This window comes from Vipera berus (assembly GCF_964194415.1).
Source record: "Vipera berus genome assembly, chromosome: 4".
Taxonomy (NCBI): Eukaryota; Metazoa; Chordata; class Lepidosauria; order Squamata; family Viperidae; genus Vipera; species Vipera berus.
Genome location: NC_138206.1, coordinates 60712424 through 60730182, shown reverse-complemented (window position 1 = coordinate 60730182; position 17759 = coordinate 60712424). Strand labels below are relative to the sequence as shown.

The following is a 17759-nucleotide window of genomic DNA, read 5'->3' as shown; positions in this document are numbered from 1 at the left end:
ACTTGTTTTCCATTTTCTTTCCCAATTAGTTTTATCAGATCAAGGGAATCTATCCCAATACAGTCAATAGAAGCAAGTTGCTACATGTTGAACTTGTGTAGATTTAGCCATACATTTTTGGCTATAGGCTCTATCAGCTTTCTTTGGCTAGTTGGAACCATTTAAAGAGAAGAAAAGCTTCCTTATTTCAAATTTTGAAACGAAATGGATGAAATCTACACATTCTTATTAGTTTCTCAGCTTGCTTTCTATTTTTGAAATTAACTAGGCTTATTTATATCCCTGATTTGTCTAATTAAACATGGCTACAGCATTAATATTGTTCATTACATTAATCTATTTCTGGTACTTCCTATTTTTCAAGGAATTTTACACTGAATTTCACTTTTTTCCAAATCAAAATATTACATAAATTATGTATTGAAGTAGATTTGAATCACAATGGCTTCCAGGTGCCTAAAAATAAATTCTTTTAGGTTAACTTAAAGTTATTGGTGACTTGCTCTACTACAAAACATGTACTTTGTAGTTAGGACAAGCCTAACTACAAATCAGGAAGTTACCTGTTTGAATTTCATTTGCTTAGAGCTCATTAGATAGCCTTGGGCAAGTTACTCTTTCAGCATCAGACTCTCTTATTATTGTACTATAGTCGTATGCAAAAGTGTGTGCGTGTTTGGTCAAATCATAGTAAAGATGAAGAGAGATTGAATTTTCAGCAAGACAGTGATCCAGAACATACCTCTTGATTCAGATTTGTTTAAAATAGGTAAAAAAATTTGAAATGGTCTTCAAGGTCAATCAAATGGTCTTCAAACAATTTTGAAGATTGTTTCTGATTTAGAAATGTTATGCGAGGGAGAGAGAGGGAGACAAGAATCAAGCAAAATAAGATCCATTAACAACTGAAAGCTGCTAACTTCAGGCAAAGGACGTGTTAATGAGCACTGATGAAGGGAATATTCACCATTTTCTCATTCTGATTCTGGTAAGCAACCACATAAAGAATAAATAGGCATTCAAACTTTAGAGTGGTGTATTGAACTGTTACACTTAGAGCTATCAACTTCTGTTCATTTATAATGATCCAATCTACATTTTGACCAAGGGTACATAAACTTGTAAATAACTTACTTTCTGTCAGTGTAGTTATCACCTGCATGCAGTTGGGTTTCCTCTGTTTTTACTTTCTGATTTTTAATCTTTCTGTCACAAGTGCTTTTTTGGGACTAATTGCCTTCATCTATGTTCTACCCAATATCCCCTGGAAATACACGACCAAGGGCCGAGTCATTGATGGGTAGCAATTCCAATTGCTATAATGAAAACGAGTCTCAGTCAAGGAGATGGCTGTTGACTGACCTAAGCACAAATGTCAGATTGTGTGACAAGCAAATTATCTATGTTTTATTTTCTATAGATCTTTAACTCATTTTGCTTTTTCTTGACATCGTAATTCTAAAATTTATTAAAATAGCTTTTGTTCCCCTCTCCTGCCAATCAGAATGATACCAAAAATATTTGCTTTGTTTTATTTTATATGGCTTAATTTTCTGTCCTCTTTAAAAAGAAAAATAATGTATTTTCAGGATTTTAGTATATTAATTTTTGGGACAAATTGGATGAATTTTTTTACTGTTGTTTTGCTTTTCTAAAATGCTATCTTTGGGTAGTTCACCCTTTTGTTCTTTTTAAAAATGCATCAGTTGCTCTTAGTGTAAACATCTGTACCTTCAAGTTTCTTTTCTTTTTTTTAATTTGAATGCTAAAGGATTCTGATTGTTCTTGCACATGTGCTTCCTGTATGCCTCTTTTTTTTCTATACTGGCTTTCCTTTAACAATAATGCAATGTTGGTTAATTTACTTTTTTTTTCTAATTTCATGTCTGTTTTTTAATTTTAGAAAAATAATGTGTCGCTTTCAGTACAGTATTATGGTTTGGCTGACTTAAGTAACTTGAACAATAACAATAACTTACCTCAGTAAAGTGCTTTCTATTGTAAGGCTAGCTTGAAAAAATGGTAAAAGATCATGGCTTCAGACTCTTACAAAAAGGCTAGGCAAAACTAATCATTGCAGATTAATTATAGATGTGAAAAGGAAGTGGCAGAACAAGAAAAGCTTTTACTGTTCTAAATCTTTTAGAAAAGATTTAGCATCTCTTTATACATATTGGAATGCTTTGCATACAGAAATGTGGTAACTATTGGCTTTGTCATCAATATAGAGCTGCTCTGATGCCAGAAGGGCTAGTAGTCCAGTGGGTGTAAACTTGGATTCTCCTGCTACAAGTGTTTCTATGATTACTTACAAAGAACATAGGGGGGAATTAAGTAAAGAGCTGGAACTAAAATCCAATGAACGTGGCTATGATTTCAGTACAAATATGATATCCTTTTCTTTCTTTGGGTCTAATTATTCCAAATATATTGCAATATTTTTATTTTTAAATATTGAAACGTTATGTTTTCTGTTTTACCCTGGGAACCAAATGATGGAAAGCTAAATGCTTTTCCAGTAGTTCTTTTTTTAAAAAACCTTTTTACCTGACGAATGATTTAAGCTCTGATATTTTGTTTTTGTATTTAAATACATTTTAAATACATTGGAGCTAGATTTTATTAGTGTCTTCATAAATATTAATAGATATTCTGTTTTCCTAACAGGCATAGGTTCTTGCAGTTATAGTTGATTGTTCAGAGAATGCCGTCAATATTATTGACCAATAATTCTAAAAAGTCTGAAACTCTGCTGTTTTGAGCATTGTAACTTCTAATTTAGGGACGCGGTGGCTCAGTGGGTTAGGACGCTGAGCTTGTCGATCAGAAGGTCAGCAGTTTGGCGGGTCGAATCCCAAGTGCCGCGTAACAGAGTGAGCGTCTGTTACTCGTCCCAGCTTCTGCCAACCTAGCAGTTTGAAAGCACGTTAAAATGCAAGTAGAAAAATAGGGACCACTACGGTGGGAAGGTAACAGCGTTCCGTGTGCCTTTGGCGTCTAGTTATGCCGGCCACATGACCACGGAGACGTCCTCAGACAAGCGCTGGCTCTTCGGCTTTGAAACGGAGATGAGCACCGGCCCCTAGAGTCAGAAACGACTAGCACGCATGCGCGGGGGAAACTTTACCTTAACTTCTAATTTGCAAGTAGCAAGTAATTTAATCCTCCAGATGTTATTCAATGGCAATTTTGGGACAGGACCAGCTCTGAAGAATGCCAAGAGAAACATCTGGAGGGCCAGAGGGTCTGCAACGTATCTGGTATACTACTTTGGTTCCCATGGGATGCAATTTCCCATTCCCCACCCTAACCCTTCCTGCCCTTCCAGATACTGCCCTTCCGGATTCCACTTGGGAGCAGGAACTTACATTGAGAAGGGAACTGCATTATCTCAGCACTGGGAGATGCTCTTTGGTTAAGGAAGGGACTAAAACGTTATTTCTCACCAGCTAGTTAACAATTTTGTGCCCATTCTTTTCATTAGCCCTGATGGTGCAGTGGTTAGAATGCAGAACTGCAGGCTATTTCTGCTGACTCCTGGCTGCCAGCAGTTGACTCAGCCTTCCATCCTTCCGAGGTCAGTAAAATGACCCAGATTGTTGGGGGGCAATATGCTGACTCTAAACTGCTTAGAGAGGGCTGCAAATTGTGAAGTGGTATATAAGTCTTAAGTGCTATTGCTATTAGCAGACTAATATAAATACTTCGTGTAAGACATTGGGGCTATATATTTCATTGTAAACAAAAGATAGCTTGGGTTTTAAATTGTATGTTCCCTCTGCGGTAAGTGCAACAAAAGCATATGAATTTCATTTGCACTTTTGAACAGTTTGCTGCTCTAGAATATTTTCTGCTTCATTATATTACTTATAATTTTAAATTTCCAGTAAAAGGGCTAAAGCACTGTAGTGTATCTGCAAATATGTTATTGCAGGATACCTCTGCCTCATACATGCACATATATACGTAAGTCATAACGACATGAAATTAGTGTAACTTTATAAGCGCAAAGTAGTTAAAATTTTGCTAGCTGGGATAACACCACTTGAATTAGTTAAGCGATACCAAATCTATAACTGAAATATGTCTTATTAATCCCCAAATGAGTCATCTTCTAAATTGATGAGGATCATAAAACTAGTCTAGATGATATTTGGTCTTTTGTAATTCTACAGCAAATTGGATTGGATAAGATTGTCCTGAATTTTTTGAAGTGGACTTGGCAAGTTAAAGAGCTGAATGTTAGCTCTTGTGACTCCTTAGACACCAGGGGCATGAAGAGATAGAAAATAATGAACTCTTCTTCAGATTGAAGGCAAGTCCAAGTTCTAAAAAGGTTTACATCTGCCGAAACTGAACAATTAATGGTAAGACCAATCTTCTATTATCAAATAAAATAGGTATTTGAAATGCTTGTAATTCATTTACATCATTCTTAAGTTTGAATATATATTATTACAGTACATTAATATATTACATATTACATTAACTTCTAGGGGAGAAAATTGAGGGTGGCCTTTAGAGAAATCCTGAGCAACAAAAAAGGGGTTGGATAGAGAAGAGATACAACCTTTCTCTCCCCATTAGATCTTTATCCAAATCAGGGTCTGGAGTTTAAAGATTGTGCAGATTAATATCATCCATGCTCCTCTACAGAAAGGGGATATTAAAAAAAGCCCAAGCATTCATCCATCTTCATCATTAATGAAAGTTAACTGTTTCTGAAGTTGTTAATTTCAGAATGTTGACTTCAACTTTTTTATGTATTATAATTGGCACTTAGTGTTGCTGGAATTTATGCTTTGATAACTCTTATCATTATGAAGCTAGGTTCTAAATGTGCCTTACAAATAGTTGCATCTTTTTTTTATTTTGCAGTATTGCTGTTTGCAACATTAGAGGTGCAAAAACTAAAAACCATGAAACATATGCTTTGATTTGATGGATGCTATTAGGGACTGCAAACTGTTGCATGTGGATAACAACCATTTTCAATAGAGTATTTGAATATGGACAACTTGAATTCTAGGATGGCTGGAAAAGCAGGCATGGAAAGAAGGCACCAAGAATACTGGAAATCCAAGCCATGCAAAGGAAGAGAGGGATAAGGTGCATCAGTCTTTTTCTACATGCCCTATAAGATTACTCTAGGTGTTCTTTTCTTCAATCAAATTTCTGACCCACCTTGTGTTTGCTTAAGGTCCAAATACATTTCCCAGCAGCAACATAAGCTAGAAGTTACAGTGGAAGAAGGGGAAGATGATGAATAAAATGGATGGATGAGATTTTAAAAATTATAAGTAGTCTTCATTTACAACAGTTCATTTAGTGATTGTTTGAAGTTACAACAGCACTGAACAAGTGACATGACTGTTTTTCACATGACCATTATAGCATCCCCAATTCAGACGCTTGTCAGCTGACTCATGTTTATGGCAGTTGCAGAGTCCCGGGGTCATGTGATCACCCTTTACAACCTTCTGACAAGCAAAGTCAATGAGAAAGCCAGATTTGCTTAACAACCATGTTACTAACTTTATTTCTGCAATGTGTTTCACTTAACAACTGAAGCAAGAAAAGTCATAAAATGGGGGAAAATTCACTTAACTATTTCACTTAGCAACAGAAATGTGCTCAATTATGGCCGTAAGTCAAGGACTACCTGTATAGCATTGAAATCTTTGGAATAGTACAGGTCAATCTGGTGAGCTTTTGTCCATAAATTCAAAATCTCATTCAGTGGTGTCTTACTACTGTATGTCAGTCATGCAATACAAGAATTGCAGACTTCATGGCATCCACTAACTCCATCTTCAGGGAAATATTTTTAAGATTGATGTCTACACAATTGCCTTTTAGTGCTTGCCTCAAATTTAGTGCCTTAAAATAAAAAATCTATTTCTATTTCTGTCAAGATAATAACACCCAATTAATCCCTGCCTCTTCCTTACAAGAGCCTATGTTGGACTTAGGTTTTGGAAATCTCAGACTTACAGCTTGGACTTGGAAATCTTTTTAAAAATATTCTAGAAAGGCAATGATGAAATGCATATGCATTTTTGCCCAGAAAATAATTTGGTACAAGGAGTCAGGTACATGCAAAAGAATCTTTTTTTAAGCTATACGTAATTATTGCAGCTTTTTTGTTAACTTTAAATTATACAAAAGATTTAAAATTTCAAATGTTGATCTCAAAACTACAAATATTCTGAAATGTCCTCAGCTGAAATACTACTAACAGTTATTAGTATTTACTTATTGTGGACTCAAAGTGCTTCAGATTTGAAACACACTGCTAAATAATAGTTCTACTCCTAAGGGTGTGTGTGTGTGTGTGTGTGTGTGTGTGTGTGAAAGAAGCTAGAAAGCATGTGGCTTTCTTATGGGAGAAAAATTGGGTTTCTCTTGTTTTAAAAATGGGAAATAAGGAAATATTATGGAAATAAGCCTGTGCAGATTACGTTGGAATTGTTGCCAAGGAAAGAGCGTCGATATGTCTATGAACTTGAGGGAATCCTTACCTTTATATTAAATGAAATTGCTACTTGAGATAACGTAGTAACAAACCAGACTTTTCTTGTTTTATGTGACTGATTTATAATATATTTCTTCCTTGTTCTTGGGTAGATTTATTTGTATTTTGGTCTTTTGATTTCAAAATGGAGTCAAGAGGAAAAGGCCTTTGTCATAATGATGATGATGATGATGATGATGATGATGATGATGATGATGATAGCAGGTCATCTAGTCCAACCCACTGCTCAGGCAGGAAACCCTATACCATTTCAGACAAATGGCTGTCCAATCTCTTCTTAAAGACTTCCAGCATTGGAGCATTCACAGCTTCTGGAGGCAGGTTGTTCCACTGATTAATTGTTCTAACTGTCAGGAAGTTTCTTCTTAGTTCTAGGTTGCTTCTCTCTTTGGTTAGTTCATGAAGTAGAACTAAGACATGGGAAGGAGTTGGTGTTTATACAGGTTAGGTCTCCTCTTAAGCAGAAGAAATTGTGTTCTTATCAGTTCCATGTTTATGTATCTTTGAATTTATAATGTCTGTCTGCACCAAGAATTATTCCATTCTGTATGACATCCCTTGGACCTTGTGTTGTTCCTTGGTTCCCAAAATAACTGTTTCCTTAGGAGATGAAAAATAAGCTAGTCTCCATCCTAAGAGTTCTTATTTTCAGGAGAAATTTACCAACTGTAGAATATGGATAGCTATTATACTAGAATAAATTTTAAAGGTCACTTGATGCCCCAATGTACCCTAAAAGATACTTCTGGATACCCCAAAAGTAAATTAGACATTCTTATGTGCAGTCAATTAGTACCGTAATGAATGCAAAATGCTGATACAATAAGCAGCTGGAATTCACAAAATGTATCCATTATTTATTGTATATTACAAAGCTATACTATGGCAAGCTTTTGAGTTTGGTATTTACAAGTATAGAGGACCACTCTTCTTACCAACCTTTGCCCTTTAACAAAAAAAAACTTTAAAAATTGCATTATAACAAGGATCTACTCTCGTAGCAGGGTTTTTCCCAGCAACGTCTTGTTTACTTTCTTTAACAGCTGTTAAATGCTTCTTGTACAATATAATACAATCTAGGCCTAGGCTCTCCTACAGCATTTGTGAGCTGAGATTGACATCTATCTACCTATAGCTGTCAATCTCCCTCTCTCATCCAATTTCAGAATGTAGGATGGCTTACTGTGATTTTGTATTTTCCATAGAACATTTTGATGCATATATTAATTTCTTTTTTAAAAAATTATACTGCCCAGGATCACTACTTAGTATAATCAAATTACTCCCAAATGGCAGGGAATGAAGCTCAGCAGTTTTTACTGACTACCCATTCAGCCCAGAAGTAATCTTATCTCACTCACTGGCAGGGTGCTGGATTATAGGCTTCTGCACTGAAAGGCAAACCAGGCAGTCTTCTAGACTAGTTTCTAGCTTGGGGTCCCTTTCCCAAATTACCTAGAAAGTTGCTGAGTTTGGTGGGTCAAATCCCGAGTGCCGCGTAGCAGAGTGAGTGCCTGTTACTCGTCCCAGCTTCTGCCAACCTAGCAGTTCGAAAGCATATAAAAATGCAAGTAGAAAAATAGGGACCACTACAGTGGGAAGGTAACAGCGTTCCGTGCGCCCTTGGCGTCTAGTCATGCCGGCCACATGACCACAGAGACGTCCTCGGACAAGCGCTGGCTCTTTGGCTTTGAAACGGAGATGAGCACCGGCCCCTAGAGTCGGAAACGACTAGCACGCATGTGCAGGGGAACCTTTACCTTTACCTTATACACACACACACACACACACACACACACACACACATCTCCTCCCTGCATTTAGACCCAAATTAAAGCACAGTTGGGCTGTATAAAATCTAGTGTACATATAGAATTGATCCTCTTCTTTAATCTCCTCTTCTTCTTTACTAATCGTGGACTGGAAGAGATTTTAATGCAGTTTAGGTGCAACTGAATCTGTCCCTTTTTCATCCATAGAAACACATTTGCTGGGTGAATCAGCAAAACCCCATTTTCCAAGGTAGGGAGACAAAAGATACAATTTTTTAATATCCCAGGTCTTGGTACAAAGCAAATGGCAAATGTGTTGGAAAATGACAAAATGGCTGAATTATGGGGAAGTAGTAAGCTTGAACTATGGATTTTTGGTTGGTATCCCATAATGCGAGTTTTCTGGCTAACCTAGTGGTAGAACTGTGGTCAGCCTAAGGATCCAACCAGACTGAAAAGAGCTAAAACAAAATTTGTCTTGGTCTTAAGAAAATGTAGATATTTTGTTTGAAACGGAATGAAATAACAACAGTATATTTAACTACAAGATTTAGTTCTATATCTACATTAGAAACCCAACAGCACATTACTGAGACCTGACAAGCTATCATTGAGTAATATGAACAACTTGGCACCTCCTTTTCCATGTTAGATCCTTAGCTACTTCTCTTCCTTAGCTAAAAATATAAAATTTCTTAAGCTAGGAAAAGCCACAGGCTGATTGCATCTCAACCCGAGTGCACCAAGATGCATTGTGACTGGTGGGTGCATAATCTTTATTTACATACATTGATCAAACTGGAAATATCTCAAGGACCAGAAAAAGGAGACAGCCTATTAACCAGAAATTCAATAGGAAGATGCATCTATTAGCCCTTTGAATGTAATAGGCAAAGTTTATGCTAGACAGCTGAATCAAAAATTACTGGACCGGCTGGATTCTGAGGAAATCGTTGGACTGAAACAAGCAGGATTTCAATTTGTATACAAATACATTGTTCCAAGTGAGATTTTGGAGCACTTACTTAAGTTTACCAACTACAAAGAGACCGCAGCAGGACTTTATTCTGGCACAGGCCTTGTTCCATTATTAAGACACATTATTGATGCCACGGGGCCATGGAATGCTCACTACAAATAAATCAAGCAAATAGTATCTAAATCTTCAGTGCTTCCATTATTTTTTTAACCAGAGTAGTTCATATCTCTGTCTTTAATCTTTCTGAGGCAAAAGCCCTGGCCCAAATTTTATGTGCAAGTTGGGCTTGATCTCTTAGTTAGGACCCCTTAGAAGTAAAGCTACATTTCTCAGGTCCGTCTTCCGTTTCTAAAAGCATCCCCAACATAGCTCTCAGACCAGGATGCCACAAATTGGATAAATAACATGACAGGATAGTAGTGTCATACTGGCTGAAGCAAGATTTTTCTTGTAATTTTTGTTGTTAGTTGCAAAGTCGTGTCCAACCCATCGCGACTCAATGGACAACGTTCCTCCAGGCCTTCCTGTCCTCTACCATCTTCTGGAGTCCATTTAAGCTCACACCTACTGCTTCAGTGACTCCATCTAGCCACCTCATCTCTATCGTCACCCTCTTCTTCTCTTGCCCTCAATCTTTCCCAACATTATTATATAAATTCAATTGGATTAACCAAAGATTAACTCTCTGCTGGCTAAAATTAAACCAAAATATTTTATTTATTGAAGAGTAGGTGACACAGAACTTCAAACCACATTTAGTTCTTAAACATGGCACTTTATTTAAAAAAGAAGGAAACCTCCAAACTATCTGAACGTACAATCCTCTTTTGGTTTAAGTAAATAATTTTTTTCAGGCCAAGCATAACATCTCACCATTACCCCCTTTTAAGAGATAAGCATATCACTGAAATTTTTATTAGAGATGTTGTAGATTTTAGCGAGCATTCCAGTGATTTCCAAAAGGAACATACAAGTTTTACACTGAACTTATCAGATACCAACCAAGATATAACAAGAAACATACTCAAGTACAGTTGTCTGCAGTGAAAACACAGCGCTTGATTACCTCACTGAATTAATATTATCTCACCTTTTAGGTGATATTTTAGTACTATACAGTTTCCTGGGTGGATTGTGACCTACTGTGTCTTGTTTTCTTTGGATGCTTCTCTGATCATAAATAAAATCTAGTTTTTAGAACATTTTAAATATAAGATGGTTGGTAGAAGCTATTTCTAAAATAATTCTCACACTCCATTTTTTTAATCAGATGGCATTTATTTATGAGTATAGTAAAGTGAAAAATTTAATTCTCCTTCTCTTGCACGGTCTTTGTCCCACGCAGTCTACCAGTACGTCGGGCTGCAATAAGACCAACTTTGCGACCAGCAGGAGCATCCCTCCTAATCGTAGAAGGTTTACCGATGTGTTGATGGTTACCACCACCGAAGGGATGTTCAACAGGCTGGGAAAGAAAAGCAATCAAAGTCAAGGGCAGGTGTTTCAAATATTAAAGGAACTTAATTAAAACTCCCATTAGGCAAATGGCATCATTGCTAGTGTTACCAAACTGAAAGCAAAAGAATCTGAGGACATCTTGTCCACTGCAAGCAAGAACCAGCATTAACGATTTTTAGGAAATGGTCCAAACTGCCGAGAAGAGAATGTAATATCTCTTGCTCCCTGCTTTTAAAATATTGATATGTATTAGCTTTGATCTAAATGTTGTATTATCATTTTGTATTATACATTTTATTGTATTATAGTACAATTTGGGAGTTTAAAATCTTGCAAATAATATAGCAGGCATTATAGTGTAAGTATGGAAATCAATATAAAATACTAGCTACGAGTAAAGATTTAAAATAAAATATGAACATCTACCTCACCATTAGGTTTGAGGGAGGAGACACATAACTAGGGTCAAAAACCAATCTTGCCTAGAATTATATTATGAAAAATTCTTTTCTATTTTCCTCTTCCCTCGTTTAATTTTTTAAAAATCTTCTTTACCAAATAACCTAATTTAGAACTAGGGATGTGCATCAAAAGGGGCACCATCTTTAAAAAGCGGTATCTTTTCTTGACTCAAATAGTAATGGAGGAATCCCAAGAAAATATGCATTTGAGATGAGGTGCGGTGAATATGAGGATAAAACCAGGAACTTGGGGGGGGGGGGGTTAATGGGGGAAAATGGAACTTTGATGTTATATGTTGATGGCAGCAAGATTATTTTTACGCATAAAAATGGAAGGACTCAATCCCCACAATGGATGGATGGTTGCAAAGGCTGATGGAAGTTAGCAGAGAGGGCTAAATTGACTGCTTTGATAAAAGGAAAAAAAACCACAATTACTTTTGTTTCTACTTGGAAACGGCTTCTGGACTTTGAGCTCGAGATGGAAAAAGAAAAAAGAAACTTTGATTTTGGGTTTTACCGATTAGATAGATCTGTTGCTATAGAAATGGCCAGTTTATGCCATTATGTAAAAATAAAAAGTTGAGCTTTGATGTTACTATCTTATTCTATTGCACCAAAGGAAGTCGGAAGCCAATGCCTTTTCCTTCTTTTTCCCTTCTTTTCTACACTTTTCTCTTCCCTTTTCTCTCTCCTATTTTCCCTATTATTTGCTTTTGCATTTTTGTCTTTTATATTATAAACTATGGTAATAAAAAGGATAAAATTGAAAAGTGGAAAAAAAAAAGATGAGACGTTCTTAGTATGCAGGCAGGTACTTAGGAAAGTTCTGACCAAAGATCATTCCTCCCCACCCCCAGCAATTGTCAATAAGAGAGCTTTTGGGGAGCAGCAGCATACGTAGATCAAATTTTGTGCTGGAGACTAAGCTCAGATCATCTGCAAAGATATCACTAATTTTAATTGAAAAGCACGTTTCTTCCTTTAGGACCAGCACAAAATTATGTATAGGAAGACTGAATGATTTCTGCAGTATATGGGTCAAGGCTGCTAACATCGGATGTTCTTGCTTTGACAACAGATGGAAATGCAGCCATTTTCTCTATTGCTTTTAGAATTAGTTGCTGCTAGGAGGAGGAATAGGGATGAGAGTCCAGCTAGTCATAACAATAATAACTTAATCGTGGGAACCCAAGGTCATGGGGCCGGGAGCGTTTTGGCGGCTGGAGAGCTGGGGAGAAAGCCTGCGCTTCAAGCTAATTGGGGAATGTGATTTATGACTGCTTATTGGAGGAGGGAATTACACTTGGTTACTTTGTATCCAGGGGAGGGGAATTTAGTTTCTGGTTTCAATTATGTAGTGCCATATTTGTTTCTCAAATAAAAGATTCTTTAAGGTAAACAATGCCTCAAAGTTCGTTTGAAGAGTTTCATCTATCGGAACCGTGATAATGTGAATATCTTCCGAGGGTTGCTAACATGCAAACTCAAGAAAAGATGCAGCTTCATTAAAGAGATGTTGACAGGTAGTATACAGACCCATCCCCCGCCCGAGACACCTTTTCTTTTTAGGCAGCATTATCAATGTAGTAAATAGAAATAAAATTGTATTAGCATGATAAATACAAAAACCACTTACGTTCATAGCCACACCACGGACTCGTGGCCAGCAATTTCTCTTTGCTTTGTATTTGTGGTAGGCCCGCCCAGCCTTCAAGATGGGTTTATCAATACGACCACCGCCAGCAACAATACCTACAAGAATATGAACAGCACAATTACTACAAAAGGTCATCCCTAATGACATTTTTTTGCAAATACTAAATTCAAAACCTACTTAATTTGCCGTATTAAATATCAGCATACTAAAATAACTTTCTGGAAAAAAATAACCATTACATTTTCATAACCTTTACAGCGCCAGGGCCATGCCACGCTGATCTAGTCTAAACTTCAGATATTACAGATTGCAACCGTTTTATTTAGGTTCAGAAATCTTAGGGATAATATTTACCAACAACGGCACGATTTGCAGAAGAGATCACCTTCTTTGATCCAGAAGGCAGCTTCACCCTGGTTTTCTTTGTTTCCGGATTGTGGGAAATAACGGTGGCATAATTTCCAGAAGCACGAGCTAGTTTCCCACGATCTCCAGGTTTCTCTTCAAGACAGCAGACAATGGTGCCTTCTGGCATTGTTCCAACAGGGAGGACATTGCCAATGTTGAGCTGAGCTGAAAGGGATGCATTTGCATGAATGAAAATGCTCTTTATAATAAAAGTGACCTCTGGGTTACACTGGGGGGGGGGAGGAAGGCCCATGCTAATCTACAGCAATAAAATAGTTGGCAAGTTTGGTAGCATCTTCAAGGCTAAGGGTGGAACCTTTTGACCACAGCAGACGTTCCTGACACCTGATCCCTAACAAAGATATTTGGCCTTGAAGGTCTGCCAGACTTTGGGTCTCTTTTCTATTTCATGGTATTTTTCTCCAATGCCAACTTTTCAAAAGGATGCAGAGGTTACAACAAATCATAAATGGTCACCAATTGTCTTTACTTACCTTTCTTGCCACAATAAACAAACTGTCCTGTGTGAATGCCCTCAGCTGCAATGAACAACTCTGTTCGTTTTTTGAACCTATAGGGGTCGCGAAAAACAACTTTGGCAAGGGGAGCTCCTCGACCAGGATCGTGAATGATGTCCTAGAAAAATATTAGAACTTGAGAAGTTTGAGAAGCCCAATGGCTTCAAAAATGCAACGAACACAAAATACAATTTTTTTAAATGCAGAAGTATTTACGTGCTCTTGCAGCTCAAAACGACATTGCTTTATACCCACCAAATAATATTGCAAGGCCACAGAACCAAGTATGTACTTCAAGGGCCATGTATTTCATACCCACACTGCAACGATTATTTTAGAAAAGATGGATATGTGTGCGTGTGAGAAGTTTAGATGCATTTTTATATTCCTCACCCAGAGGTTGTTTGCTATATTCAAATAAGAACTTTAAATTCATATTTTAGTTCTCGTATGAGACTCAAAACCTTTCAGCCATCCCTTTAAAAAGCCCGAAGCCTCTGTTCACTTTGATTTTAAACAAACTATTTGTAAGTCTGTTCTCTTGGCGCTGTTAGCTTTCATGAGCAAAAACTGTTTTTAAACTTTAATAAACTATCATTGGCTGCACAGCATTTCCACAACCTGATACTTGCCTTTACAATGCCCTTGATGTAGCCGTGTCTTTCAGCAAAATCAACAGCCCTCAGCTTTGCTGCCCCCTTTCTGTGTTTCACATGAGCCCTGAAAACGGAACCTGCACCTTTTCTTTGACCTCGTATTACACGGCCCATTGTGCACTGAAAAATAATTGGAATCCCAGTTATTTAGATTTTTTTAAAAGAATAAACCCCATTATTTAACACATACTGTAACGTCAGATATCATTAAAATAAAAACGGTTAACCTCCTGACAAGATCATGAATAAATGAATCCACCTGTAGCCCCTGGAAACTCAATGCAAAATATTAAGCCAGCTCTTTCAGTCCTATTTACCTTGTAGGGTTGTGGGGATAAAATTAAAGATTTAATCTGTAATAATATAAGCTACCTTGAGTTCCTGGGGGAAAATTAGAATATACATTGAGTAAACAAATGAATATGAAAATGGTTAAACTAATTCTTTCAAGGCTATTTTTTTGCTTTCCAATCAAGTTCTATGTAGTGCCTGGGCTTTCCTAAGTACCAAGTGGTTCTAATTTTTTTTGAGATCAGCCAAATTCTGATCTTGCAGTGACAATATACCAATTATTAGCTGCAGTGCTATCCATAACTCAATTTAAATGTCCCCTCTTTCCATTTTTTAAAAACAAATTTCAACAAATACAATATATAAGCGTTTATTTTTCTGTATCTTCATTTACAGTGATTAAATCGAACCTGAAATAAGTATGGTGCTTTTTAATCTGATCCGCTTATCATTTAGGCATCCACTAAACCTCTATTTAAAAACATTCAGGGGGTTAAATCATCATTGGGGTTTGGGGTTTTTTTGGTAAGCCTGATTCTAAGTAAGAAATGGGTAATTTTTGAGAGCACAAATGAAAAGGCACTGGGGACAAATCAGCTAAAGCTTAAACTCTGGGGTTCTTTTTCAATTTTAACTTTAAAAAGTTCTTCGTACGCAGTAGCAATGTGAAAATAACCTTAGAAGGGAAGGTAAACGCTGTTCAAAAGGTAAAAGCGATTTCATGAGCAGTGGATCAATTGTGAATTATCGTGTAAGAGCAGGGGTCTTCAAACTTGGCCCTTTTATGACTTGTGGACTTCAACTCCCAGAATTCCTCAGCCAGCCATGCTGGCTGAGGAATTCTGGGAGTTGAAGTCCACAAGTCATAAAAGGGCCAAGTTTGAAGATCCCTGTGTAAGAGCTTTAAAAGCTGACAGGTTGTAAAAATTAAGGGCTTCGAAGAATAAAAAAGACGAGAAGATAAAACAATTAAAGGCGTCAGAAACAGAAAAGCTCTTCGCCATATTTCTCCAATTTTGCTCGGGGCCCAAGAGGACCGGCGCTCGCTTGCCGCGGAAACCAAGTACTAGCTAGAGAGCGCCCCAAAATGCCCGCCCTCCGCTCGGAAAGGCTCGGCCAGGTGGCAAGCCGGTCAATAACCCTGAGAGGCGGCCAGGGAGGGGTCAGGGAGACCCGATGCCGATGGATCCCCTTGGGCCGCTTTTCTACACCGGAGAGACTCTTACCTCCGCCGGAGCCTGCCCCAGGAAAAAGAAAGCTACGGCGATGACGTCACTACAAACTCCTTCCGGCCAAGGCGGAAAGCGGAGTGGCCAAGCCATCTCCGCGCCTGCTGGGTAATGTAGTTCTGACAGGCGGGAATCTGAATTCCTTCTTGCTTGGTCGCTAATGTCTTCCGAGGTGCGCTGCGTTGCGTCCCGCTTGGGTTCCGCGCGGAATGCTTTGTCCCGTTTCCCTTTATTTCCCGCTGCACGGCTTCCCTTATTTGTGTATTTATTTATTTAGTTTGCTCCTTCAGTTTCGAGGCCGCCCGATTCCACAAGTGCTCTGGGCGGCTTACGGGTACAAATTAAAATAAAAGAAAATATATCAAGAAAAAAAAGGCAACTGCCCGGACCCCGAAACCCCGAGGCCAAAAGCAAAGGGGCTCGACCCCTATCCTAAACTGAGGCCCCCAGGATTACATACAACAGGTCATCATATAATTATCGATGCGCAGAAAAAACACTCTTGAATTCACGGTTATAGCATAATCAGATTGACTAATTGTATAATTAATAAAATGAAATCAAATTTACGGCCTTTTCAATGTACTTATTGGGTGCATCCATTTCAATATTTTTCAATAACAAACACAAACGTACTTTGGAAGCCAGAAGGAAAGAATTGGAGAACGAAATTAGGGAAAAAGAAAAGGCCTTGATCTTGAACCCATTGGATGTGAAGGCTAAGGAGGTTATTAAGCTATTAAGAGGACAATTTGACAAATTAATGGCTGACCAAGTGGCAACCAATTTGCGGTTTGCTAGGCATAATACTTTTTGCAATGCTAATAAGCCAGGTAGATGGCTAGCTTATAGACTTAGGAAAAAGCAAAGGGCTTCTAATATAGACAAAATTGAACATAAGGGAAAGGTGGTGTTTCAACAGGATCTCATTAAGGAAGCCTTTCTGGACTTTTATTCTAAGTTATATGCTAAGGAGAAGATTAATGAAAAGGATATTGATGTATATTTGGAGAATGCTAGCATCCCGGTTCTTACGCAGGCACAAAAAGAGGAGATTAACCAATTAATAACAGAAGAAGAAATTCTTACAGCAATTAAGGAATTGAAGTTGGATAAAGCACCAGGTACGGATGGTTTGACTGCGGTTTATTACAGAAATTTACAAATGGAGTTGATAAAGCCATTAAAGGAACTGTTTCAGACAATTCAGAGAGGGGGAAAGGTGCCTCCGTCTTGGAGAACTGCTTTTATTTCTTTGATTCCGAAGGAAGATCAAGATGTTACTCAAGTAAAAAATTATAGACTGATATCACTTTTAAATACAGATTATAAGATATTTGCTAAGGTGTTGGCTAATAGACTGATGAGGGTTCTGCAACAGGTGATTCATGGGGATCAAACTGGGTTTATCAGTGGTAGGCAAATGAAAAATAATGTGAGGCATATAGTTGATGTGTTAGAGTTTTTGGAAAGGAATAACCAGATCCCTGCGGCGCTAATTTTTTTAGATGCGGAAAAAGCTTTTGATCAATTGAATTGGCAATTTTTGATGAAAGTTTTAGATAAAATGAATTTTGGGGATAAATTTTTGCAACCAATTAGGGCATTATATCAAAAACAAAGGGGACGCGGTGGCTCAGTGGGTTAGGACGCTGAGCTTGTCGATCAGAAGGTCGGCAGTTTGGCGGGTCGAATCCCGAGTGCCGCGTAACAGAGTGAGCGCCTGTTACTCGTCCCAGCTTCTGCCCACCTAGCAGTTCGAAAGCACGTAAAAATGCAAGTAGAAAAATAG

The 17759-nt window shown here is 37.7% G+C and overlaps 1 protein-coding gene across 1 annotated transcript; it reads right to left on the bottom strand.

Annotated features, from left to right (window-relative positions):
- Positions 1-10040: 10040 nt before the first annotated feature.
- Positions 10041-16105, bottom strand: RPL8 (ribosomal protein L8). The gene is made up of 6 exons (XM_081327131.1): positions 15965-16105; positions 14424-14567; positions 13768-13909; positions 13220-13438; positions 12845-12960; positions 10041-10751 (listed from the first exon to the last, which is right to left on the bottom strand). The coding sequence occupies exons 1-6, from the start codon at positions 16058-16060 to the stop codon at positions 10593-10595; spliced, it is 876 nt and encodes a 291-aa protein (XP_081183257.1). The 5' UTR covers positions 16061-16105; the 3' UTR covers positions 10041-10592.
- Between the last annotated feature and the right edge of the window lie 1654 nt (positions 16106-17759).